At 41.7% G+C, this 25,994-nt stretch overlaps 2 protein-coding genes across 2 annotated transcripts in view; one reads left to right on the forward strand and one right to left on the reverse strand.

The window, feature by feature from the left end:
• SLC35F1 (solute carrier family 35 member F1) overlaps nt 1-2,382 on the reverse strand; it is a gene marked incomplete at both ends in the record, with an annotated part of 400,113 nt that extends 397,731 nt beyond the window's left edge. The window contains one exon of the mRNA XM_080938335.1: nt 2,210-2,382. Within this exon, the coding sequence (XP_080794461.1) occupies nt 2,210-2,382 (173 nt within the window). The remainder of the gene's footprint in view (nt 1-2,209) is intronic.
• Nucleotides 2,383-8,359: 5,977 nt separating this feature from the next.
• LOC308436601 (small ribosomal subunit protein eS17-like) lies at nt 8,360-8,799 on the forward strand. Its single transcript, XM_080937572.1, has one exon. It carries the CDS (start codon nt 8,369-8,371, stop codon nt 8,774-8,776), a length of 408 nt encoding a protein of 135 aa, XP_080793698.1. The 5' UTR covers nt 8,360-8,368; the 3' UTR covers nt 8,777-8,799.
• The last annotated feature ends 17,195 nt before the right edge of the window (nt 8,800-25,994 follow it).

Here is a 25,994-nt window from a genome sequence, read left to right on the forward strand (position 1 = left end):
GTCCACAGGATGGAACCGTCAGTCTGGAGTGACGACTAAGCTTGTGGAAACAGTACTGGCACAAAAGCCAAGTCCATTGTGCAAACAAAATTATTCCATCACAATTTCAAATTGTTTTCAGACTCCTTAGAGATGCCCTTTCTCAAAGGAATAATGTGTCCTTACCTTTTCAAGGTTGAGGATGGTTATTATAATAGAAACGATGATCTTGAAATTTTTGAAGAGTTTGAGAGACAAACAAAAATTGATTTTTTGTTGTTGTTGTTGTTAAGTCTAAATGTTATGATCCTAGGGTCTGTGTTGTCAAGATAATGTAATTAACTCAACCTAAGTCTCAGTTTCCCCTCTGAACACAGGAAATAATGACACCCAAGCCACAGATGGCTCACACGGGGCTCATGAAAATGCAGAGTTCTACCTATGGAAGCCATGAGTTCACTTTCTCTACATGCATGGCTCTTAATCTTGTCTTGGACAACAAAACTGGGCTAAGTGAAAAATATTTAGAAATTTCCTTTTTTTCTACAGTGTTTATTTTTTCTTCAGTTTTATCTAGCTCTCAGAATCATATGATGGAGAGTTGAGACAGGTGTCCCTAAACATACTCTACAAATGAAGAGCCCAAGACCAGAGAAGATAAATGTCTCCGCTAGAAGCCCTGTGGCTATGTAGAGGCAAAGGAGTGAGAACTACCCAAGTCACTTCAAACCTACCTCTGGGACTTAACCATTCTTGGCATTAAGATTCATTGTATATGTAAAACAGCCACTACGACCTCAAAAACAACAAATGAATGATAGCATTTGGTGTTTTTACTTTAATGAGAAAGGTAATCATTTACTAATGAAGACTGTATTCTGCTTGAAATATTGGCGAGTTTAAAACGGCAAGTATTCACGGGGTACACACATACTATGTTCCCTATTTCTTCTGCTTTTCGTCATTTTTAGATCATCTTCTAAATGTGACACTGTTATGTGTTAGCCAAAGCTGCGGATGATGAGGTAAAACTGGAGTTTCTATTGCCAGTTCATGTCTCCCCGAGAGCGAAATTTTTGTTTGCTATTAGACAGAAATGTCTATAGATAAGTTATTATAATCGTTGGATTTTAAGAAGCAGTTTTTGAGTCGTATGCAACCACTTCACCAAATAAAAACATTTTCAAGTTATTTCTTTACATATATCTGTGCTCTCAGCAGAGCTTTATGACCCAAACAGTTCCATGTGAGTGATCAGGGAATCTTTGTTATCAGAACACAGTAACACACAGAAACCTGTATGAATAAGGCGATCACAAGGGTTACCATGCAGAAACATTGAAAAGCACACATTTGCACAACTGGCTGTGTGGATTTTGCCTACCACGTCGTCAGTCACTTAAGTTGGTTAAGTAGCAAAAGTCCCTCTTACATCACAGTTGGATGACGGCACTATAGGAGATTCTACTTTCTTATCCACAGGACCCTCATCCTCAAACATGTCTGTCCTTGATAACCCACTACGCAGATTCCAGCGCGGAAGCCAGGGCAAACGGGAGCGGAGCAACTAGGCACCTAATTCTCACACCCTTCGCGCAATATTTTGCACTTTGTTCAGATCCGGCCCAGGCCTCTAGCCTCTTTTCCTTGCTCCAAAGCCATCAAGAGTCTGCACAGCGACGGGAATGTCTGGCAGAAGTGTTTTCCCTTCGGTCTGGGAGTGGGAGTGGAGATGGGGGTATCCTCACCCTATGCCCCTGGGGAGGGGGGTCACTGCCACCAGGGCGGAGCGAAAGACAACGTGAGGCTGGCGATTTCCATGCCGTCACTGCAGCCCGGGGCCTTCCCGCCTCCGCCCAGGCCATGGTGGGGGGGGGGGGTTCCCCAGAGCGCAAAGCTGAGATAAAAGTGCAAAGGGGAAGTGATACATTGTGAGGATTCGAGGCGCGAGTGTAGACACACACAGGGCAGCTGCAGGTAGAACAACCCCGCCTCTCCCCAACTCGCTCCCCGGACCTGCCTGCAGCCCCACCACACTGGGGATCCCAGCGTCAGGACAAAGCTATCGCGGCCTCTCTGAGAGCGCAGGGAAAGCTTGCCCTGGCTCTCTTCCCTGGCCAGGACCCAGTCCCAGAGGACCTCTGGGGACGTCGGATAGGGAGAAAGGGGGCCTTGGGCTGGGTGCCTGCAGTGCCCGTCCCTGGTGTCCCCACTGGGAACCAGTGCTCACCTGTTCAGCACTTTGCGGATCCTCTGGCGCATGCCAGCCCGGGATGAGGTGGACAGGCTCACGCCTCCGCTGCCCTCAGCTGGCAGGTTCTCGATGGTGGTCACCACATGGTTCGGCGGGGCAGGTGGCGGTGGCGGCTGCAGCTGGGGCTGCGGAGGCTCGGGAGGGATCATCGCGGCGGAGGCGGAGGTGGGTGGCTATCAGAACGCTGTCCCGCACATAGTGCGCGGGCTCCGGGCCCGGGAACAGGCAAGAAGATCCGGCCGAGCGGCCCCGGCCCGGGAGGCGGTGTCGCTTGCGAAGCGACGAAGCGGGAAAACACCCGCGGGCTCCGGCCACCTCCTCCCAGCGCAGTGCTCTTGGGTTGCTACCTAGTCCTGGCTGCACACCCTCGCTCCGGGCCGCTGCCACCTCCCGCCCGGGCTCTTCTGGAGCTGCAACCCAAGTCCTGGCACACCCCGCCAAGTGGCTGCAAAGGGGGTCGGCGGGACCTGGAGCTGCCGGGTCCACTGCGAGGACCGTGCAGAGAGAGGACCGGGGCTGCTGGATTTCGTCTTCGCTCCCAGTGCCAAAGGCTTGTCCTGGTGGTGGCAGTTGCGGTGGCGCCGCTTCAGCTGGCGCCTGGTTCGCTTAGAAAGCTGCCGTCTGTGTCTCACAGAGTGAGAAACCAAGAGTGATCCTGGAGCGCCGGGCGGGGGCGCCGCGCAGGCAGAGGGAGGGGTGGGGGTGAGATGAGCTCTCTGCTCACGCCAGAGGGCGCTCCGGAGGTGCCTTAGTGTCCCCAACTCTCCTCCTAGCATCCAAAGAGTCCCAAGGTCTAGGATACTAAGACTGGTGGTGGGTAGTTTTCTCTTTTAAGTGCAGAACTTGATACATCCTCCCTGTGAAATTGGGGAGGATTCCTCTCCCTTCTATGGAGGCGCTGCAGAATCCAGCACCACGGGCCCGGGACAGCGGCACAACCCAGAAGCAGTTTGTTGGTCCAAGTAACAAATAGAACAAACACCCTAAATATCACAGCTATGCTCATCCATAATGGACCTGGAGGAAAACGAGAGTTTCTAACCAAAAGTGCATGCTGGGAATTAGGAAAAGCAAACCAAGTCACCCTCAAAACAACTCCATTTAGGCGACGACGGAGTGAAAGGAAAGCCAGGGAACTTTAAATGCAGTTCTGAAAATAACAGAGAGATCCTAGGCAGTTTCTTAAATTCTAGGACAGGGCTACTCCTGGATCTCCCATGGGCACTGTAAGAGTTAAATGAAGTAAACTACCCATCAAGAGGACCTGATGGTTCCTTCAAGATCCTCCAGCTCCCAAAGGAATAACTTTGTTAGCTCCTGAAATCACAGCCCCCTTCCTACGGAACAGACCTTATCCCATGCATTCCTTACACCCACTGGTCTGCATTTCAATCCGTAATTGACTCTGGACATTTTTTTTTTTTCAAATTCCCCTTCATCTGGATTGGCGCGGCAAGGATCTTGCAAAGAGATTGATATGCGTTTAAGATTTTTTGTCTACTTCACTGCGGAATAGGGAATCAGTACACTGAGTAAGTGTAACATGTATATTTGTTCGCACAAAAGCATTCTGATACTGCCACTGAATCCAAAGGCTCTAACGACTAGCAAATAAAAAACTACTGTTTACGATGCTCAGGAACAAATAACATTCAAAAGTAAACTGTGTATTCTCAAAAGAGGGAAAAGCATGCAGAGTGGGACAAAAAGCAGCCAGTCCCTTTGTCATATTAGAAGGTCCTCATCATTAAAAAAAAAACATTGGATAGAAAGACATGTACAAAATCTCTCCAGGTTATATTTAAGTATCTGTCAAACCCAGTTTCTACCTGAACTGTCCCTAGGGTCCCTGTCTATAAAATTCCACCCAATTTGGAACATTTTCCATTTTATAATTAGAACATCACCCTTTCTCAGTGACTTTTCATTCTAGAATATATTCACCCTGGATTTTCAGGACAGGTGGAAAAATTACTACAAACAAGAACAAGGCTTATAACCTTCTGAACATTAAAATTCCAATAGATTGCAATGGATTTGCCCTTGGGGAATGACCAAGTATAGCAGACATGAGTAAAATTCACTTCAGCTGGACCTGGTAGCAGACCTCAGTAGGAATATCTCTATTAAAACAGCATTTACGGTCATTTCGAGTGTCTTCCTTGAATGGCTGGTTACTTCAGTGACCTCATGTATGGCTCGATTCCTTTTGAACATTTTATTGGCATTTCACTACTCAGTCCTGTGACTGCGTTTCCGAGCCTGCATATATATCTGATCATTTCCCTAGAGGAACTGCGAAATCCAAATGTTCTAAATCTACAGTTAGTCAAGAGGGGAGAAAGCGAAGGTGATAAGTTAAGATAATAATGGTGCTGGCTAGTTTGTGTCAACTCAACAGGAGGTATCTGAGAGGAGGGACCCTCAGTTAAGAAAATACCCCCATCACATTGGGCATGCAAGCCTGTAGGGCATTGTCTTATAGTGGTTGATATGGAAGGGCCTGGCCCATTATGGGTGTGTTACTCATTGGCTGGTGGTCCTGGGTTTTACAAAACAGCAAGCTGAGCAAGCCATGAAGATAAAGCCAGTAAGCATCATCTCTTCATGGTCTCTGCGTCAGCTTCTATTTCAGGCTACTGCCTTGTTCAAACCCCTTCCCTGACTTCCTTCATGACTATGATGTGAAGCGTAAGCCAAATAAACCCTTTCCTTTGTAACTTGCTTTTGGTCATGATGTTTCATCAAAGCAATAATAACCCTATCTAGTTCAAGGTATAAACTCTAATCCTGCTGATGAGGAAAGACCTTGGATCATCTCATATTACAGAAGGGTGGAACCTCTTGGATTCTGTGCTCCGCATTAAGCTGTACAATAGTTAAGTACCATGTAAGAAGATATTAAAAAAAAAAAAAAACTTGTCTTTCTTCTTCCCTGCTATGCAAGGGCTGCTTGTCTCTCTCTCTCTCTCTCTCTCTCTCTCTCTCTCTCTCTCTCAAATCTATTCTCAGAGACTTTGTATCAAATGGGGGGGGGGATAAAACCTGACTCTTAGTGGTGGAATATGGGTATATAGCCACAGCCATCACCTTACAACTTCCCGAATACTCAGTCAGAGCCCTAATGCTAGTGCAAAACGCCCATTCAGGAATTTTTCCTCCTGTACAACACCTGAGCAGAGTTGTGAAAACACCCTGTTGACTACTGAAAGGAAGAAGTTGGCCATTAGCACAACTACACTTTTGTACAGTGTTTATCTCTTTGAAGTCATTCAACTCATGGAAGGATGTGCAGTTTGGCCTAAAATCCAGACCTCAGAGCCACTGGGCATTTTGACCAGTTTGTTTAGCATAGGGTCAATTTGTGCTTTCCACTGAGAATAGTATCATAGGATTGTGCTGCTACAAATGTCACATAGCACATATATATTCCTTCTGTAATTTTCTTAATTAGCACACACACACACACACACACAGAGAGAGAGAGAGAGAGAGAGAGAGAGAGAGAGAGAGAGAGAAACACTGTCCTAGTAAATGCTCTATTGCTATAAAGAGATACTAGAGCCAAGGCAATTCATAAAAGAAAGCATGTAATTGCTTATAGTTTCAGAGACTTTTAACACATGGCTTAATGGCAGGAAGCATGACAGAAACCAGGCAGACACAGTGTTGGAGAAATAACTGAGAGTTCTACATCTAAACCTGCAGGCCGCATGAGAGAAGACACACCGGGCCTAGCTGGAGCTTTTGTAACCTCAAAACCCACCTCCTAGTGGCACACTTTCTCCAGCAAGGCCATACCTCCCAGTCCTCCCTAGTAGTGCCAGTCTCTGATGACTAAACATCCAAATACAAGCCTATGGATATCATTCTTACGCAAACCATCACATTCCATTCTCTGGCCCCCATTGTAGCCACATCATAATGCAAAAATGCACTCAGTTGAAACATCCCCCATAGTCTATCACAGCATCAGCATGTTTAAAAGTCCAAGGTCAAAGTCTCTTCTGAGGCTCACAACTATCTCTTAACTGTAACCCCCAGTAAAATAAAAATTAAAAAAAGCAGATCAAAGACTTTCAACATACAATGGCATAGGAGATATATTACCATGATAAAAGTGGTTAAGGAGGGAGCACGGTGAGAAAATACTGGACCAAAGCAAGAGTGAAAAACAAAGTGGAAAAACTCCAAATTCTGCATTTTCATGTCTGATGTGAAAGAATTGTCAGGTCTTCACCTTTATTTCAGCTTTGTTGACTGTGAAACACTTCTCTCTCTCTCTCTCAGACTGGCTACACTCCCTATGAACAACATTCCTTGACAGATATCCTACAACTCTGGCATCTCCAACATAACCCAGCTGTAATCTTCAGAGTTCAACACACCTCTCTGTACCTCTATGTGGGGACACCCCTGACACATGCCTGGCTTCTGCAGCTTGTCTTAGCTGAAGAGAGATTTCACATCTTTCTTGTATCTTTGACTCTAAAGCCAGAACCACAGGACCAAAGCAACCCAGTTCGGCTTCCTAGGGCTGGTATTTGCCTTCCTCCTTGTTCAATTATATATGTTGTTGATGATTTCCTTCACTGCCTACATTTTTCTTTAATTCCTTTTTGCGAGTTGGGATCTTGGCTGTGCGGGGTCTTACCTTGCGCTCGCCACTCCCTTTATTGCCATTATCATCTGACTTTAAACTTTTTATCTTCTTGGACACTGTGCTTAGATCCATTTCACTCCCTGGTGCTCATTTTCTCCCCAAACTGTACATTTCGTATTTTCTCCTTGCTCAGCTTGCTCCCTTTCACTATACATCTGTATAAGAGTGGCCACAAATAACTATACAACACTGTAAATACTAGGTCGTCTTTAAATAGCTTCAGCCAAAACTCTTCGGTTTAGCCCCATGCAGATATTCAGAACTAGAGCAAAAGCAGCCATATTCTTTGCCAAAATAGCATAAGTTCTGCTTTATACCTTCAACTGCTTTCCTAATCGAAAATCCCAAAGTCCATATCCTACCAACAATATCAGGCCTGTCACAGCAACACACTAGTCCCTGGCACCAATTTCTATCTTGATCAAGGTTCTACTGCTGTAGAGAGACATTATGATCAAGGAAACTCTTATAAAAGAAAGGATTGAGATTTGCTTACAGTTTCAGAGGATTAGTTCATTATCATCATGGTGGGGAGCACGGTGGCACACGAACCAACATGGTCCTGGAGAAGCAGCTGTGGTTACTTCTACATCCAGATCTGCAGGCCTCAGGAACAGAGGCACTGGGCCTGTTGTGAGCTTTTAAAGCCTCAAAGCTCACCTCCAGTGACATTTACCCCAACAAGGCCATACCTACTTCAATAAGTCTATACATCCTAATCCTTAGTAACTGTGGATGAAGTCTAGTTCTGCAGGGTCAAACTATGTTTTAATAGATTTAAAATATCTATTCTTTTTTCCCTTTTCTTTTCTTCTCTTTTATTCAAGACAGGGTTTATCTATGCAGCCTGCCTCTGCTTCCTGAGTGTTGGGATTAAAGGTGTCTGCTACCACTGCCTCACCAATATCTATGCATTTTATAAAGGGAGTTATTTCTAAAAGCATAGTAGGTAGCTGGGAGGTACTGGATTACTACTTTAATCTCAATACTCCCTCTAATTGGGAGGCAGAGGCAGGCAGATCTCTGTGAGTTTGAGGCCAGCCAGGTCAATAGAGCTAGTTTCAGGACTTTCAGGGTTACAGAGAAATCTTGTCTCTAAAAAAATGGTTGCATCTAGAGAATATCCTCCTGAGTGAGATAACCCAGTCACAAAAGAACAGACATAATATGTAGTCACTGATAATGGGATGCTAACCCCAGAGGCTTGGACTGCCCCAGAAACAACTAACAAACTGTGTGAAGTTCAAGAAAAAAAAAATTAGGCTCAATCCTTACACACTAAGAAAACGTTGACTAATTCCGAGTTACATCCTGTTTTGCATGTACTTTTTGCTCATTGTAACTAGTAAGATCTTAATGCAGAGTATCAAACCTTAAAAAAATGCTTAAAAATTTGTACATTTATCTTTGTTTTTTTAAATAAAGTTCTTCAATAAAAAATAAAATAAGCTCTTTTACCGAGACCCGTCAACATGGGCCGCATTCGCACCAAGACTGTGAAGAAGGCGGCCCGGGTCATCATCGAGAAGTACTACACACGCCTGGGCAATGACTTCCACACCAACAAGCGCGTGTGCGAGGAAATCGCCATCATCCCCAGCAAAAAACTTCGGAACAAGATAGCCGGCTATGTGACGCATCTGATGAAGCGCATTCAGAGAGGTCCTGTGAGAGGAATCTCTATCAAGCTGCAGGAAGAGGAGAGAGAGAGGAGAGACAACTACGTTCCTGAGGTCTCGGCCCTAGATCAGGAGATCATTGAGGTAGATCCTGACACCAAGGAAATGCTGAAGCTTCTGGACTTCGGCAGTCTTTCTAACCTCCAGGTCACTCAGCCTACAGTTGGGATGAATTTCAAAACACCACGTGGAGCTGTTTAATCTGTGATGCCATATTTTCAATAAACCTGAAAACAAGTTTGTCTGTAAAAAAAAAATAAAATAAAATAAAATTAACTCAAACAAAAAAACATAAATAAATAAATAAATAAATTTTAAATAAAAATTTAAATTTAGGTGTGTATCTTTGTCATGGCGATATATAGCACGTCTGTTAATAGCTAAGAAATATTAATAAAATATTTAGGTTCTGTAGATCATAATTACCTACTCCCTTGTTTAGTGAAAAAAATTGTTCGACATAATCAATTACCTCAATGGATGAAGATCATTTTAATATATAAGTGAACAGCAAAATTGTCTGTGGAAGGCCGGGGAACATGACTGTGTGGCCTGTATAAGGATCCTAGTTTGATCCTCAGCAGTTAAAATACATAGTGAGTAGTACACTCCAGATGGTACACTCCAGAAACTGCCAATATTCAAATACAATGATTACTCAGTATCTGTGAACAGAGAAACAAAATTCTCATAAAAACTCAAGTATCGCCTCTACTTCTAACTTCAACATCTCCCTCTAAACAACTTAGTTTATAAAATATTAGTGAAAAATACTGTTACTTGTCCACTGACTTCTTGACTAGGTAGAATATCATACTAGGAATAGGAGCCAAATAATCTCAGTTCCAGTTTGAGTATTATTTCCTGGATGAGTCAACTTTAGGCATTTCTCTAGAAGTTTCTAAAGTAGCAATGCCTTCATCTATAAAAATGGGATCAATAAAGTGTATATAAGGGATTTAACATGAAAAGTATCCTTTGTTTAATATTTGATCTGGGAACATGGGTGCATAGTATTTACCTCCCTGGAACAATTCTAAATGATGGTTCAGATCTTGGACGTCAGGCAAGGCAATGACTTTTTAAGGAAAGGAAAAGTGAAGTGAAGCGTGTTTTGGGCTGAATTCTGTGGCTGGAAACTTGCCGAGCATGTGCAAAGTCCTGAGGTTAATCCTTAGTGCCAGAAAACAATGTTTGGGGCCAGATATAAAAGTTTATCTATACCTGGGATCTCAGCATTTGAAAAGTGCTGGCCAGACTGAGGATGAGTCCCTGCCTCAGATAGAAAGCAATGAAGCTCAGTACGTACCCCATATGTGTCCCGTCTCTGTCCTGAGGCATCTGCAAGCCCCAGTGCAGAGAAACAATCTTATTGGACGGAAGTAGCAGGAATGGAAATTGAGAGGTGCAACTTGGGTTTAGGCAGAACTGAGAAAACACAAACAACAACAATAAAACCCACCAGAACTCAGGGGCCAAATCTCTGAAGATTTCCCTCCAAATCAACTAGTTTTGGGGGTTTGGTTTGGTTGTTGGTGGTGGTTTTGTTGTTGTTTTGTCTTTATTCCAAATGTTGTCCCCCCTTTTCCATCTACCCTCCCAGAGTTCTTTACCCCAACCCCCCAAAGGATACTCCCCCTACCCACATTTCATATACACCCGCCCCCTGTATCCTCTTTTTCTGGGGCATCAAGTCTCTACAGGATAGGTGCATCCTCTCCCATTGACAAGGCAGCCCTTTGTGCCAGGGCCCATAGACTAGCCAGCCTGTGTATGCTCTCTGACTGTTGGCTTAGTCTCTGGGAGCTCCCAAGGGTCTGGGTTAGTTGAGATTGTTGGTCTCCTTATAGGGTTGCAATCCACTTCAGCTCCTTCGATCCTTTCCCTAACTCTTCCACAGGGAACCCTAACCTGAGTCCGACAATTGGCTAAAGAAGTGAAACTGTCTCAGTCAGCTGCTGGTAGAGCCTCTTAGAGGACAGCTCGTGTCTGCAAGCACAACATGGCACCAGTAATAGTGTCAGGGTTTGGTACCCACCCATGGGATAGATGCAAAGTTGGGCCAGTAGATAGATAGGGCCCCTAGTGGAGGGATGGGGTCACTGACCTTCAACTCTGTTTTTAAATTTTTAATATAATATTTTTATTCATCTTTTAATAATTTTATACATATATGTCATGTTTTTGATACTTTTTATTCTTGACCCATTCCCTCCAACTCCTCACAGACCACCGTCCTCCTTCTTAGAGCACGGTGGCATGCAGGCAGACAGGGTTCTGGAGAAGTAGCTGAGAGTTCTACATCCAGATACACAGGCAGTAGGAGAGGAGAAATACTGTGCCTGGCATAAGCTTTTGAAACTTCTGATCCAAACTTTAATGACACACTTTCTCCAACAAGGCCACATCTAGTCCAAAAAGTCCACACCTCCTAATCCTTTATTTTATTTTTTCATTGGATATACTTTATTTACATTTCAGGTGTTATCCCCTTTCCTGGTTTCTCCTCCCAAAGCCCCTATCCTATACTTCTGTCCCCTGTTTCTGTAAGGGTGATCTTCACCTACCCACCCCCTCCTGCCTCACCATGCTGACATTTCCCTACACTGGGGTATAGAGCCTTGGAAGGACCAAGGGCTTCTTTCTCCTCCCATTGATGCCCAACAAGGCCATCCTCTGCTACATGTGCAGCTGGAGCCACAGGTCCATCCATGTGTACTTTTTAGATAGTAGTTTAGTCCTTGGAAGATCTGGCTGGTTGGTTGGTTGGTTGGTTGATTGGTTGGTTGGTTGGTTGGTTGGTTGGTTGGTTGGTTGATTGGTTGGTATTGTTGTTTTTCTGGGGTTGCAAATCCATTCAACTCCTTCAATCCTTTCTCTAACTTCTCCACTGGGGACCGCACTCTCAGTTCAATAGTTGGCAGTAAGCATTCACCTCTGTATTTGTTAGGCTCTGGCAGAGCCTCTCAGGAGACAGCTATATCAGTGATACTCCATTGTACCACAATTTCTGTATCCATTCCTCTGTTGAAGGACATATGGGTTCTTTCCAGCTTCTGGCTATTATAAAATAGGCTCTGATGAACATAGTGGAGCATGTGTTCTTATTAGATGTTGGAACATCTTTTGGCTATATGCCCTGGAGTGGTTAAGCTGCATCCTCAGGTAATACTATGTCCAATTTTCTGAGGAACCATCAGACTGATTTCCAGAGTGGTTGTACCAGTGGTTGTCCACACCCTTGCCCTCATCTTCTGTCACCTGAGTTTTTGATCTAGGCCATTCTGATTGGTATGAGGTAGAATCTTAGGATTTAATTTGCATTTCCCTGATGACTAGGGATACTGAACATTTCTTTAGGTGCTTATCAGCCATGCAGTATTCCTCAGTTGAGAATTCATTGTTTACCTCTGTCCCCTATTGTTAATAAGGTAATTTGGTTCTCTAGAGTCTAGCTTCTTGAGTTCTTAGTATATATTAGATATTAGCCCTCTATAAGATGTAAGATTGGTAAATAACTTTTTCAAATCCATTGGTTGCCATATTATCCTATTGATAGTGTCCTCTGCCTTACAGAAGCTTTGCAATTTCATGAGGTCCCATTTGTTGATTCTTGATTTTTAGAGCATAAGCCATTGGTGTTCTGTTCAGGAAAATGTCCCCTATGTCCATGTGTTCAGTGCTCTCCCCTACTTTCTCTTCTATTTCTTTCAGTTATCTGGCTTTATGTGGAGGTCCTTGATCCACTTGGACTTGAGTTCTGTACAAGGAGATAAGAATGAATCGATTTACATTCTTCTACATGCTGAGCATCAGTTGAACCAATGCCATTTGTTAAAAATGCTGTCTTTTTCCCACTGAATGGTTTTAGCTCCTTTGTCAAATATCAAGTGCCCATAGGTGTGTGGGTTCATGTCTGTGTCTTCAGTTCTACTCCATTGGTCTACCTGTTTTCTCTGTACCAATACCATACAGTTTTTATCATGATTGCTCTGTAATACAGCTTAAGGTTAGGACTCGTGATTCCCCCAGAAGTTCTTTTACTGATGAAAATACTTTTCTCTGTCCTGGGATTTTTGTTATTCAAAATGAATTTGCAAATTGCTCTCTCCAACTCTATGAAGAAATAAGTTGGAATTTTGATGGTGACTACATTGAAACTGTAGATTGCTTTCAGCAAGGTGGACATTTTGTACTATATTTATTTTGCCAATCCATGAGCATGGAAGATTTTTCCATCTTCTTCCTTTTTTTAAAATTTTTTTCTTTAGGGACTTGAAGTTCTAAAGAAAATCTTTCAGTTGCTTGATTAGAATCACACCAGAGTATTTTACATTGTTTGTGACTATTGTGAAAGGTACCATTTCTGTTATTTTTCTCTCTGCCTGTTTATCTTTTGAGTAGAGAAAGGCTACTAATTTGTTTGAGTTAATTTTATATCCAGCCACTTTGCTGACATTATTTATTAGCTTTAGAAGTTCTCTGATGGAATTTTTGAGGTCACTTAAGTATACTATCATATCATCTGCAAATAGTGATATTTTGACTTCTTTCTTTCTCTTTGGCCTTCTTTTGTTGTATAATTGCTCCGGCTAGGTCTTCTAGTGCTGTATTGAATAGGTACAGAAAGAGTAGGCAGGCTTGTCTAGTCCTTGATTTTAGTGGGATTGCTTCAAGTTTCTCTCCATTTAGTATGATGGTGGCTGCTGGTTTACCGTATATTGCTTCTGCTATGTTTAGGTATGGGCCTTGAATTCCTGATTTTTACAAGACTTTTAACATGAAGGGGTCTTGAATTGTGTCAAATGCTTTCTCAGCAATCAGCATTTAGTGAGATGACCATGTGGGTTTTTTTTTTTTTTTTTTTTTTTTGAGTTTGTTTATATGGAGGATTATGTTGAAAGATTTTTGTATTTTGAACTATTCCTACATACCTGGAATAAAGCCTACTTGACCATAGTGGGTGATCGTTTTGATGTGTTCTTAGATTTGGTCTGTGAGAATTTTATTCCTCCTAATCCTTTTAATTCTTTCAAATAGTGCCACTTCCTAATGACTAAGCATTCAAATATATGAGCCTATGGGAACCATTTTTATCTTTCCAGCTGTATGTACTCTTGTATACACACACACACACACACACAAACACACACACACACACACACACACCAACACACACAGAGACACATTACATACATACACACTCAGAGTTCACTGAGTCCAAATAAGTCTAATTAGCTCTACCAGAATATTCATGAGCATGGGGATCATCCACTGAAACATGGTTAACCTCCCAGGGGTTATGTCCATGAGGAAAGCCAACTCACCTCCCTACAGAAGCAATTGACTGCAAATAGCTTCTCAGCAGAGGTGGGACCTCATGAGCTCCTCCCCCAAATAGCTGGAATGTTGGCTGCTGGTATCATGTGCATGTTTGGAAGAGGGGTATGTGGCATAAATGCCTCAATTATGGATGAGTACTCCAAAGATATTCATTATCCAAATTTAAAGTCAACTTGTAAGCTGTCTTAGTCAGGGTTTGTATTCCTGCACAAACCATGACCAAGAAGCCAGTTGGGGAAAAGAGTTTGTTCAGCTTACATATCCACATTGCTGTTCATTACCAAAGGAAGTCAGAACAGGAACTCACACAGGACAGGAACTTGGAGGCAGGAGCTGATGCAGAGGCCATGGAGGGTGCTGGTTAATGGAAGTTTCCCACTGGCTTGCTAAGCTTGCTTTGTTATAGAACCCAGGACTATCCCAGGGATGGCACCACCCACAATAGGCCTTCCCACCCTTGATCACTAATTGAGAAAATCTTACAGCTGGATCTCATAGAGGCATTTCCTCAAGAGAGGCTTCTTTCTCTGTGATAACTCTAGCTTATGTCGAGTTCACACACACACACACACACACATGCACACACACACACAAACCAGCCAGTACACCACACAAAGAAAGCTGCTAAAAACTATCAAGACTCCTGAACTTTGTCTACTCTGCTGAACCTGTAAGAGATGTATGTACGTACTGTGGTTTGAATAGGTTTGGTCCCCATAGATTCACACATTTGAACTCTTGGCCATAGGGAACAACACTACGAGAAGTTAGGACCTTATTAGAGTCGGCGTAGCATTCTTTGAGGAAGTATGTCTCTGTGGGGATGGGCTTTGAGATATCCTATGCTCAAGCCGTACCTAGTGTGACATATAGTCTCCTCCTTACTGCCTTGGATCAACATTTAGAACTTTCAGTTTCTGCTGCAACACCAAGTTTGCCTGTACAACTGCCATACTTCCCACAATGAATATAACACTTTATAATGGACTAAACTTCCCAAACTCTAAGACAGCCCCAATGAAACGTTATCCTTTATAAGAGTTGCCTTTGTGTCTTTTTATAGCAATGAAACCCTAAGATACCTGGTATGCTAACATAAAGGTTTGAGGTATCTGCAACCTAAACATTGATTTCTAGTATAGTGACCTCTTAGTTATTAATTTAATTAACACACATTATTGGGTCTTTTTTTTTTTTCAATAAAACTGATAAACAAAGATTACAGAGGTAGCAGTTAGGCTATAGACTAGCATTTAGGTCCAGCCCTTGCTGAACATTGCTAAATCCCAGACATTCAATCAAGGGGTAGGGAGAGCTATACACTAGGTATCTAAGTATGAAAAACTATGCCATAGTATTAAGGACTATGCTTTAGGACTAAGGATAAAGCATTACACCTCCAGAGTCAGGAGAGATGGCTCTGTGGGCTAAGGAACTCTACATCAAGTCTGGTGACCTGAGTTCAATTCTTGGGACTATGGTATAAGTAGAGAGCCAACTTCTACAATCTGTTCTCTGAACTCCATGGCACCAGGACACAGCAAACACACACACACACACACACACACACACACACACACACACACACACTAAATAAATGAATGAATAAATAAATAAATAAATAAATAAATGGAAAGAAAGAATGAATATTTTAAAAGATTAAAAGAGAAAAGACTCTCCCAAATCAAAAGACTATTTATAAAACACAAATAAACCAACCTATTGTAAAACTCACATTTAAATGTCCAAAACAAGCTAAGACTATCTGTTCCTGCCACTGTTTCTCAACATAGTACTAGAAGACCTAACCAGTTTAAAGTGAACTCAAGTACAGATGCCCTTGAAAGTCAGAGGAATCTTACAGAGATACTATAATAAGAAGCTCTGAACGTAGGTGCTGGAAAACAAACTCAGGTCTTTGTTGACAGCAATGAACACTCTTAACTGGTGGACCACCTCTCTTTCCTCCCAGTAAGTAATTCAAACGTGTACTTACAACAATTAAAGGCTCAGATGTCACATAAAAAAAATCAAACACATAAAAGTTAAGGCTGAAAACGTAATATATCTTTGTCTTTTATGTACACTACTAGACATTCAGAATACTACTGCAGAATCTATATAGTTTCTACAGAAAAGAATGAAATTACAGGGAGTGCAAAAGGTGTTAAGATGCAGTGTTTGCTTCAGCAAATGCTTTTGTGGCCAACTTTATAGCAAGTCTCCAGAAAACTTCCTTGGAATCCTTCCAATCAAGATAATATTACAGCTTGAATTCAACCTTGCCTTCCACTTGTGTGTCATTCCAGTGATGTTCTCTGTCACGGGATCCTCTAGAGTATTCTCTGACATGGTATAAAGAATCTAACTTGTCTCTTTCACGCTGTGTGTCTTCTGTACTTCCTACAGCTTCTCCACTGTCCTTCTCAAGGTGGGATCTTCTTACACAAGCCTGCCAGCTGCATCACCTCTAACCTTGATTTTTGTTCTTGTTTTGAACTTTGCAAAATAGAAATAAAGTTTATTTCTTCAGATTTATGTAGAAGATTTTCAGCTTTCAACATGCCAATGGGCTGTTGGAAATCAGTGGGAGTAAGTCATTGCCTACTGTGTAACTTTCAACATTGTATTGTAAACATTAAATAGATTAATAGTCTTTCTTTAAAACACTAAAAATTGCTCTTGTGCTTCAAAACTCTTTTAAGCCCTTTTAATCTCTAAAGCACATCTAATAAATGTACAAAACTTGGGTCTATGTTGTGGGTTTTTGCTTACCCAGAACCAGGCTTCACCTACTGGACACTATTTAAAGATGGAGTGAAAGCAGCATGAAAGGAGATGGCACCTGAACAATATGCTCTTTACTGAAGTCAGAAAGCAAATGTCAAGAAAAGTCCAAAAGCTTCCTTAACAAGTAATGATGCAGTTGATATTTTATGTGAACAGAAATTGCTCCTGTGAACCCTTCCTATCCTGTGCATTTTTACCACATAAGAAATGACCTCACTTCCATAGTAGGCTAATAAAGATTTATTTTACTATGTTTTCTTAATATATCTTATTACCTAAACTTCATAATATATGTACTATCATACATTGGTTATTTTTCTTTTTAATATTCATTTCTTATTTTGAACAGTTTTATTCAATATTAGGATGGCTACTCCAGATTTTTTCTTGGAAAGTTTTTTTCCAACCTTTTATTCTGAGGTAGAGCCTGTCTATGTTGCAGATATGAGTTTCCTGTATGCAGCAAAATGCTGTATCCTGTTTACGTATCCAGTCTGAAAGTCTATGTCTTTCTATTGGATTTTCAACCAAAAGTCATCAAAAAAGACAAGGAAGGACACTTTTTACTCATAAAAAAATCTGTCAAAATGAACTCTCAATCCTGAACATCTATGCTCCAAATATAAGAGATCCCACATTCATAAAAAAAAAAAAAAAAACTCTACTAAAGTTAAGAGCATATACTGCACCACACACAATAATATTGGGAGACTTCAACACCCCACTCTCATCAATGGACAGACTATGGAAGCAGAAACTGAACAGGGACACAGTGAAACTAACAGAAGTTGTGAGACAAATGGGCTTAACAGACATCTATAGAACATTTCATCCTAAAACAGAAGAATATACTGTCTTCTCAGCACCTCCGTTTACCTTCTCCATACTTGACCATACAGTTGGTAACAAAAGAGGCCTCAACAGATACAAGAATATCAAAATAATCCCATGCATTTTATCAGATCACCACAGACTAAGGACTAGAATAGAAAACCCAGAAATGAACCCACATACCTAAGGGCAATTGATCTTTGGCAAAGGACCTAAAAACATTCAACAAAAAATGGACAGCCTCTTCAACAGATGGTGTTGGTTCAATTGGCAGTCAGCATGCAGAAGAATGCAAATCAATCCCTTCTTATCTCCTTGTAAAAAGCTTAAGTCCAAGTGGATCAAAGACCTCCACATAAAACCAGGTACACTGAAACCAACAGAACAAAAAGTGGGGTAGAGCTCAGAACACATAGGGACAGAGGAAAATTTCCTGAATAAAACACCAATGGCTTATGTTCTAAGATCAAGAACATAAGACAAATGGAACCTCATGAAATTGCATAGCTTCTGTTAGGCAGAGGTCACTATCAAAATGACAAAAGGGCAACCAACAGATTGAAAAAACCTCTTTACCAATCCTACAACTGATGGACGGTTAGTATCTAATATATACAAAGAACTCAAGAAGTTAAAATCTAAAGAATCAAATAATACATTAAAAAGTGGGGTAACTAAACAAAGGCTTCTCAACCAAGAAATATCAAATGGCTGAAAAGCACCTAAAGAAATGCTCAACATCCCTAGTCATCAGGGAAATGCAAATCAAAACAACCCTAAGATTTCACCTCACATCAGTCAGAATGGCTAAGATCAATTTACTCAGGTGACAGCAGATGCTGGAGAGGATGTGGACAAAGAGGAACACTCTTCCATTGTTGGTGGGTTGTAAACTGGTACAACCACTCTGAAAATCAGTCTTCTGGTTGCTCAGAAAACTTGACAGAGTACTACCTGAGGACCTAGCTTTTGGGCATTTACCCAAAAGTAACTCCATCATTTAACAAGGACACATGCTCCACCATGTTCATAGCAGCCTTATTTATAATAACCAGAAGCTGGAAAGAACCTAGGTGTCTTTCAACAGAGGAATGGATACAGAAATTGTGGTACATATACACAATTCAGCTATTAAAAACAATGACTTCATGAAATTCCTAGGCAAATGGATGGAACCTGAAGCTAGCATCCTGAGTGAGGTAACTCAGTCACAAAAGAGCACTCATGGTATATACTCACTTATAAGCAGATACTAGCTCAAAAAGCTCAGAATGCCCAAGAAACCATACACAGAACTTAAGAAGCTCAAAAAGAAGGAAGACCAGTATATGGATGCCTCAGTCCTTCTTAGAAGGGAGAACAAAACAAATACAAGGTCAAATAGAGTAACAGGGGTTGAAGAAAAGATCTACAGAGACCACTTCACCTGGAGAACCACCCCATATGCAGCCATAAAAGCCAAGCACTATTGCGGATGCCAAGAAGTGTTTACTCGAAGGAATCAGATATGGATGTCTCCTCAGAGTCTCTGCCAGTGTTATATAGATACAGATGAAGATGCTTGCAGCTAACCATCAGACTGAACACGGGGACCCCAAGGAAAGAACTAGAGAAAGGACTGAAGGAGCTGAAAGAGTCTGCAACCCCATGGGAAAAACAAAATGACCAACTAACCAAACCCACCACAGCTCCCAGGGACTAAAACACCAACAAATGATTTCTCATGGAGAGACCCATGGCTCCAGTTACATATGTAACAGAGAATAGCATTTTTGGCATCAATGGAGGAGAGACCTTTGGTCAAGCAAAGGATAGATTTTTCCAATATAGAGGACCACCAAGGTACTGAGGATGGAGAGGGTTGTTGGGCAAGAGAGCACCTTTATGGAGGCAATGGGAAGGCGAGTGGGGATGGAATTGGGGGAAGGGGATAACATCTGAAATGATGATAAATACAGAGAATATCCAAAAAAAAAAAAAACTCGAAATAATTTAAACATTTGTTTTAGTTTGGTTTAGTTTTAGAAATATCTGAAAAATTTTCATGCATACTCCATATGATTATTTATTATTCCCCTGTGATTGCATCTGCTAGCCTAGGTTGACTAAAGTTTTCTCCAATGACAATAATTATGAGAGAAAAAGAGGGAAATGATTTTTTAAGAAATGATTTCACATAATAAAGTTTATATCAAAACCTGTCTTCATAAGAATTCTCAACAGAGGAATACCAAATGTCTGAGAAGCACCTAAAGAAACCTTCAACATTCCTAGCCATCCGAGAAATGCAAATCAAAACAACCCAGAGATTCCACCTCACACCATTCAGAATGGCTAAGATCAAAAACACAGGTGACAGCAGATGCTCTAAGGCATGAGAAAGATTAAAACAATACCCCTGCTTTCAGGTAATTCTCAGCTTAGGGAGCAAACCAGAGCACCCTACAACCAACGAGCTGAAGTTGTGCTACATGTTACACTAAGAGGGTGAGTGAGCTGAGGATAAGAAGGTAGGGACACTTGCTTATAGAGAAAGTTGAGGAAGGTGGGGAGGCAGAAAGGGTCTCTCTGAGGACTTGATCTGGTATTGATGGTAGGATTTTACCTGGAGGAGAGGAGAAATCAAGAGGAGACAGACACTCATGATCAAAAGAATGAAGGCAACAAAGACTTTACCAAAGCAGGCATGTATGTGGAGTTAGGTAGGTGGAGCTCGTTAGAGAAGTGAAGTTCACTTAGAAACTGTACTTCTGGGAGTTCTGCCATTTTAAAAGAAAAAAAATAACTGCACCACTATTTATTTAACGTAATAGTTAAATGACTCTCTGAAACATAAATGCCTAGTTTAGTTCCATATTTAGCAGTAATATCCATGAAATCACACATCTGGAGTGCTAATTACTTGATTCTAATATCCATTAAACAAAAATAAGTTGTCCTTGTACAAAGGCTTGCACTAGCACCTCTTCCAGTTGTCTCTCATGCCCCAGGGGATCAGCACTCTGCTAGCTGGGAAGCTTGCTGTTTTACAGCTTTCCTGAACTGTGGTGTTTGGTGGGGAAAGCTTTTTACAGTGAGATCATGCTCTAATAAAGCACTGAATTCCTGCCAGAAGCAAGCAGATACTGATGGAAAATGCTGATGCAGGTGAAAGAGAGAAAGGTAATTCAGTAAGGTGAGAAGGAAGAGGGCATCACATGGCTGCACAGAAGGGAAAGACTACCTTGTCACAGGAATGTAGTGGGAGAAGCAAACTGATGGGTAAAGTTAGGTCATTTGGGGGCTTATTTATTTTACTTGGGATGGACACATGGGCAAGGGTATCCGGATGGTATTATGGTACTAGCCATAATTAGTTTTTTTTTTTAATTTAAATTTCCATTAATCCAAGTTCAGCAAACGTATCTTTCAATGCATCCTTCACACTAGCTACATATCAAGTACTCAAAGTTACTGCATAGAATAAGGAAACTATAGGGTATGCTCATCACCACCAACACTTCCTCCTTTTCCATTTCTTTTTATATACTTGCAAACAAAAATCTGAATATGTTTCAGGCATCTAATTACAGTGTATAATTGTAAAATATGTACAGATTACATAATTACGACTGTCAAACTAATTAATACATCTAATACCTCATTGAAGCTGTTTATAGATTTTGGAAGTGTGCAAGAGACTTGCTTTCTTTGTAAATCTTGAGTCAGATAATCTAGTATTTGTATAATATAGTAATATGGCTTTCGTGCTATACATTAGATACATAGAGTTGTTCACCCTAAATTATTTAATCATTGTTCCTTTGAGTAACATTTCTCCAATAAACAATTCAATTACACATGCGGGATGTAAAGGACTAACATTGCAAACTGTACTGCTTTACAGGGAAGATTCCCCAACTGAAACTGGATAAGACACATGTTACTCACCACAGAAACTGGACAACCACATAAAAGGGAGATGCGATTGTCAGTAAACAGGAAAAGACTGCTGTCCTGTGGGAGCCTTGGATGGTCATCTTGAGCTTGCTTGATTATAGCAAGATGTAAAATACCATGTAATGAGAGAAATTCCCAGTGCCTCATGTTGCTGTTGGAATCTGGTGTAGCAGCTTCTTTTGGATGAAAATAACAAAACAGAAAGGAGGTCTAAAGTTAAGGTTGTACCTCCAGAATTCTGGGTTTTACTGAGGTCGCCTATATCCCTGACCAGGCTACCAACCAGCACAGATGTCCTTACTGTTCACAACCTAAGAGTTCTCTCCAGGACACACTTTTCCTCTGACTACTCCTCTCGGCTTTTTATATACGTCTATGCAGTTCTTGGTCCCATTTACCATGGCCATGTATGCACTTCCGAGGCTGAGCTTTTCTGTAAGCAAGGCTGGACTCAGGATATCTGCAGAGAAGCCTGAATGAAGGAGAGCATGCACGGGAAGACTTAGTAGAAGCGTAGAAATTCTAATAAATGCTGCAAACATAAGTCATGGGACTGTTTCTGTCTCTTTGTTTTTGCACAGCTTATGAAGCGGTGCAGAAAGGGGATTGGTGGAGGTGGAGGCAGGCTGTGTTTTCATCTGTGAAGCCTCAGTCACCTAAAATTTGGCAAATCCCTGTGCTGGATGTTGGGATATTGGAGTTTCTTACAAGGTACAAGATATGATTCTAAAACTGAAGGAACTGGGATGGAAACTGAAATGTATCAAGGTGCAGTAATCAGTGAGAATAATGGCTGTTTCCACAACACTCCAGGCAAATGTATAAATGATGGGAAGGAAAGTCATCTTTGAAAACAGTGACCTACGCGTGAACAGAGGACTTCAAAGCTGCCGGGAAAATTTGGCAGCCTAAACACTGAGTGTGGAAGTGTATTTTTTCCTTAAAGATCTGAATGGTTAATAGGAGCAGAATCCCACTGTGAGCAAAGTAAAAGCCCAAACTCAAGATTACTTCCAAAAATCAGAGAATTATAAATTAGTCTAGGTTGTATAGGAATGTAAGCACAACTGTGTGAGTGTGCCTTTGTAAATGTATACGATCAGGGAAGTAAGCATGGGTCTGCATGTAGAAGGCAGAGGACGATTTTGGGTCTTATGCCTCAGGTGCCATCCACTGTGTTTTCTGAAGTAGAGTAACTCATTGGCCTGGAGCTCAGCAGCTACAGTAGGCTGTTTGACCATCAAGTCCAGCCATTAAATTGTCTCTGTCTCCACAGTGCTAAGATTTCAAGTTTATACTACTAATACAGTCTATAAATGATAATGTCTCTGTGGCTAGAGAGATGGCTCAGGGATTAAGAGCACTGACTGCTCTTCCAGAGGTCCCAAGTTCAATTCCCAGCAAGCACATGGTGGCTCACAACCATCTGTAATAGAATCTGATGCCCTCTTCTGGTGTGTCTGAAGACAGCAACCATGTACTCACATACATGAAATAAATAAATCTTTTTAAAAATATGATAATGTCTAAAGGTTTTGATCAGGTTCCTTTTCTCTGACAGTAAAAGAATGAATAGACAGGAAAACTCTGAGATGCAACCGATAACAGCAGAGAAATCTCAAGAGACACAGACAGCATCAGTAGTTGAAGAAAGGTGTTTACTGAGGGTGAGGAAATACATACACAGCCTGTGCACACAGTGCTCTCGTGTGTGTATACACACACACAGGGGGGGAGGGAGAAAGGGAGGGAGGGAGAGAGAGATAGCATGTTGCACACAGTGCACACACACATACACAGAGAGAGAGAGAGAGAGAGAGAGAGAGAGAGAGAGAGAGAGAGAGACAGAGACAGACAGAAAGAGAGAGAGAGAGAGAGAGAGAGAGAGAGAGAGAGAGAGAGTTTCTGCAATGCACTGTGGTACGGTAAGAACTGAGGAAACAACAATCCAGTCTCTTCTGGAAGCCTAGGCATTTTGAAGCCTCTGAACAGTCTTCCTCCCCTAATTTTGTGCTGGTCAGTTTGAAGACAGGTTGTTGTGTGATATGTCCTAGTCCAGCCAGTCCATCTGTGGGGGGCAAGATGGTGGGAAACCAAAGCTCCCAGGCTTTTCTCTCAAGTCAGTAGGTTGAGGAAGAAGAGTCTCTCTTGGAAATTTGCCACCTTTCTGACCAAGTGATGACCCCTCTCCCTGTCTGCCTACCAGGGAGTCTATATAATTTCTGCTCTCTGGCTAATGTGCCAGGGTTTCTTTCTTTGTTTTTAATATGTGTCTTAGAAATTCAACTCAGCATCTTACCAAATAAACCATCTCCTCAGCCCTAAAGACCTATCAGGAGTCTTATGCCAGAGTTTACTTCATTTTTGACTAAAGAAATTCTCAGCAAATAACTTGCATAGAGAAGTATTCACTGGAACTTGGAATGTTTCGAGATGATCCTTTTAAATACCAATTTGTTGCACAGAACCAAAAAGGAGGTGTGCATGTCTAAAACTGCTATTTAAAGATGTCTCGCCGCTGATGTTCAAAATCCAGGAGGCGTTCTCTCCGTTTACGCCAGACAGAACCAGGGAGTCCCACATAACAGGGAGCCAGACAGCTTCACTACTCCCCACTGCCTAATCACTGGGACAGACAGAGAGCCTGGCAAGTTGCCGTCTACCTTGTCAGGGCCACTTACAAGGGAAGCCAGAGACCCTCTTCCACTTCTGTTTCCTTCAGCACCTCTTGCCACTGCCATAGAGATTCCCTCAAGGAAATGAAGTGAGGAAGAAGAAAGGAAAGGAAGGGGAGACATGGCAGGTGGAAGGAGAAAACATAGGTGGGGTGCGTCTTACCCATGGATGGGTGCTTGGTTCCTGTTGACAAGGAGGATGCCAGGAACAGCTAATGACAACATTTGCAGACTGATGTTCTTGTTGATTCCATTTACTCGAGATATTTGGAGCCGAGGAAGGATAGGAAAACTAGTGAATAAATCGATGAGGCATCTAAAACAGGGTGCTATTTCAAGCCATACTTCAGAGAAGAACTTTTTAACTACTGTCCAAGGGCAAGGATAATTGAGACAAGAGTTACCGACAAAATGCACCTGTTGGCCAATACTGGCTTAGGAGTGAACTCTCCTTAGAAGATAAAAATTTTTGAAAATTCAGTTGCAGGCAGATCATGGCAATTAACTTTAAGCAAAATAAATTATATCAATCTGAAGCTAGAGAAGGGAGAGAATATCTATTGATTCATTTATTAAACCAACCATAGAGATATCAGGGAGGACTACAGATAATCTCTTCCTCTCCATCTCTCTATCTCTCTCTGTCTCTGTCTTTGTCTCTGTCTGTCTCTCTCTCTCTCTCTCTCTCTCTCTCTCTCTCTCTCTCTCTCTCTCTCTCTCTCTCTCTTTCTCTCTCACTGTATTCTGAATCGGTTGGATAAACTGGAGTCCTTCTCCACTTCTGTGGGAGGAGTCCTTCCTTCATAAATTTGCCCCTGTTATGCAGTAGCACAGGTAGTGCCTGGCTCATCAAGGCACTTCCAAATATCTCACTCCAGCCTCTTAATTTATTTACAAAAGACTCAAGCAAAACATACATTCCTCCCAGTATCAAAGGGTATGATCATCTTACCAAAGGATCAAGATGCTCCCTCGCAGGCACCATTGCTGTACCGTTAAGCCTACCTAGAAAACAGAGGTAGGCCAAAGACTAACAGCCTAAGTGACTGGGTAGGACCCCTCAGTTAGGACAGTCTTACTAGGTGCGGAGGAAGCCAATGTTCCTAACTGGGTCCCATTGGGACAGGATGGTTGGAATTAATGTGTCATCATTTAAAATGTATTTGGGGTAGTTTTTTCAAATACAAAGTCAAATCTTTTAAAATATGCTGTTCTTGCTGCCCAGAACTGATTAAACATCTGTTTGCTGACAAGATAATAAGATGTTGGTTTACTGATCATTATGGAAATCAGTTTGGAGTTTCGGGTGTTCTTTGCAGTTTTATTAACGGTGAGCAAACTCAGTGAAGGAAAAGTGGGGTCACAAAGTAAAAAGTCATTTCTTTTTTCTGTGACTTAAGTATTTCACCTTATTTTACAAATACATATACAGAAAGAAATTTTATAAGACATACACACAGAGAGAGAGAGAGAAGAGAGAGAGAGAGAGAGAGAGAGAGAGAGAGAGAGAGAGAGAGAGAGAGAGAGAGAGATGTTTTTTCTCCTCACAGATAATACTTGTTTTAGATTGGTCAGAAAGAACTTAGTAGAAAAAGACATATTCACCCTTAAGACTATATAACCATTATTCTATCTCAGTTTTTCTTTTCCTTAAGGTGAAAGTTAAAGATGTAGCTCACTTAGTAGAACGTTTTCTAAGCATGCACAGAACCCTGGGTTCATTCTTCAGCACCTGTGATCCCAAAGCAAGGAGGCAGAGAACGGAGGATCAGAAGGCCACCGTGGATACTAGACCCTATCTCAAAGGAAAAAGATGAATTGTTAAAATAAAAATGTTCCCA

Source organism: Micromys minutus (assembly GCF_963924665.1).
Source record: "Micromys minutus genome assembly, chromosome: 25".
NCBI lineage: Eukaryota > Metazoa > Chordata > Mammalia > Rodentia > Muridae > Micromys > Micromys minutus.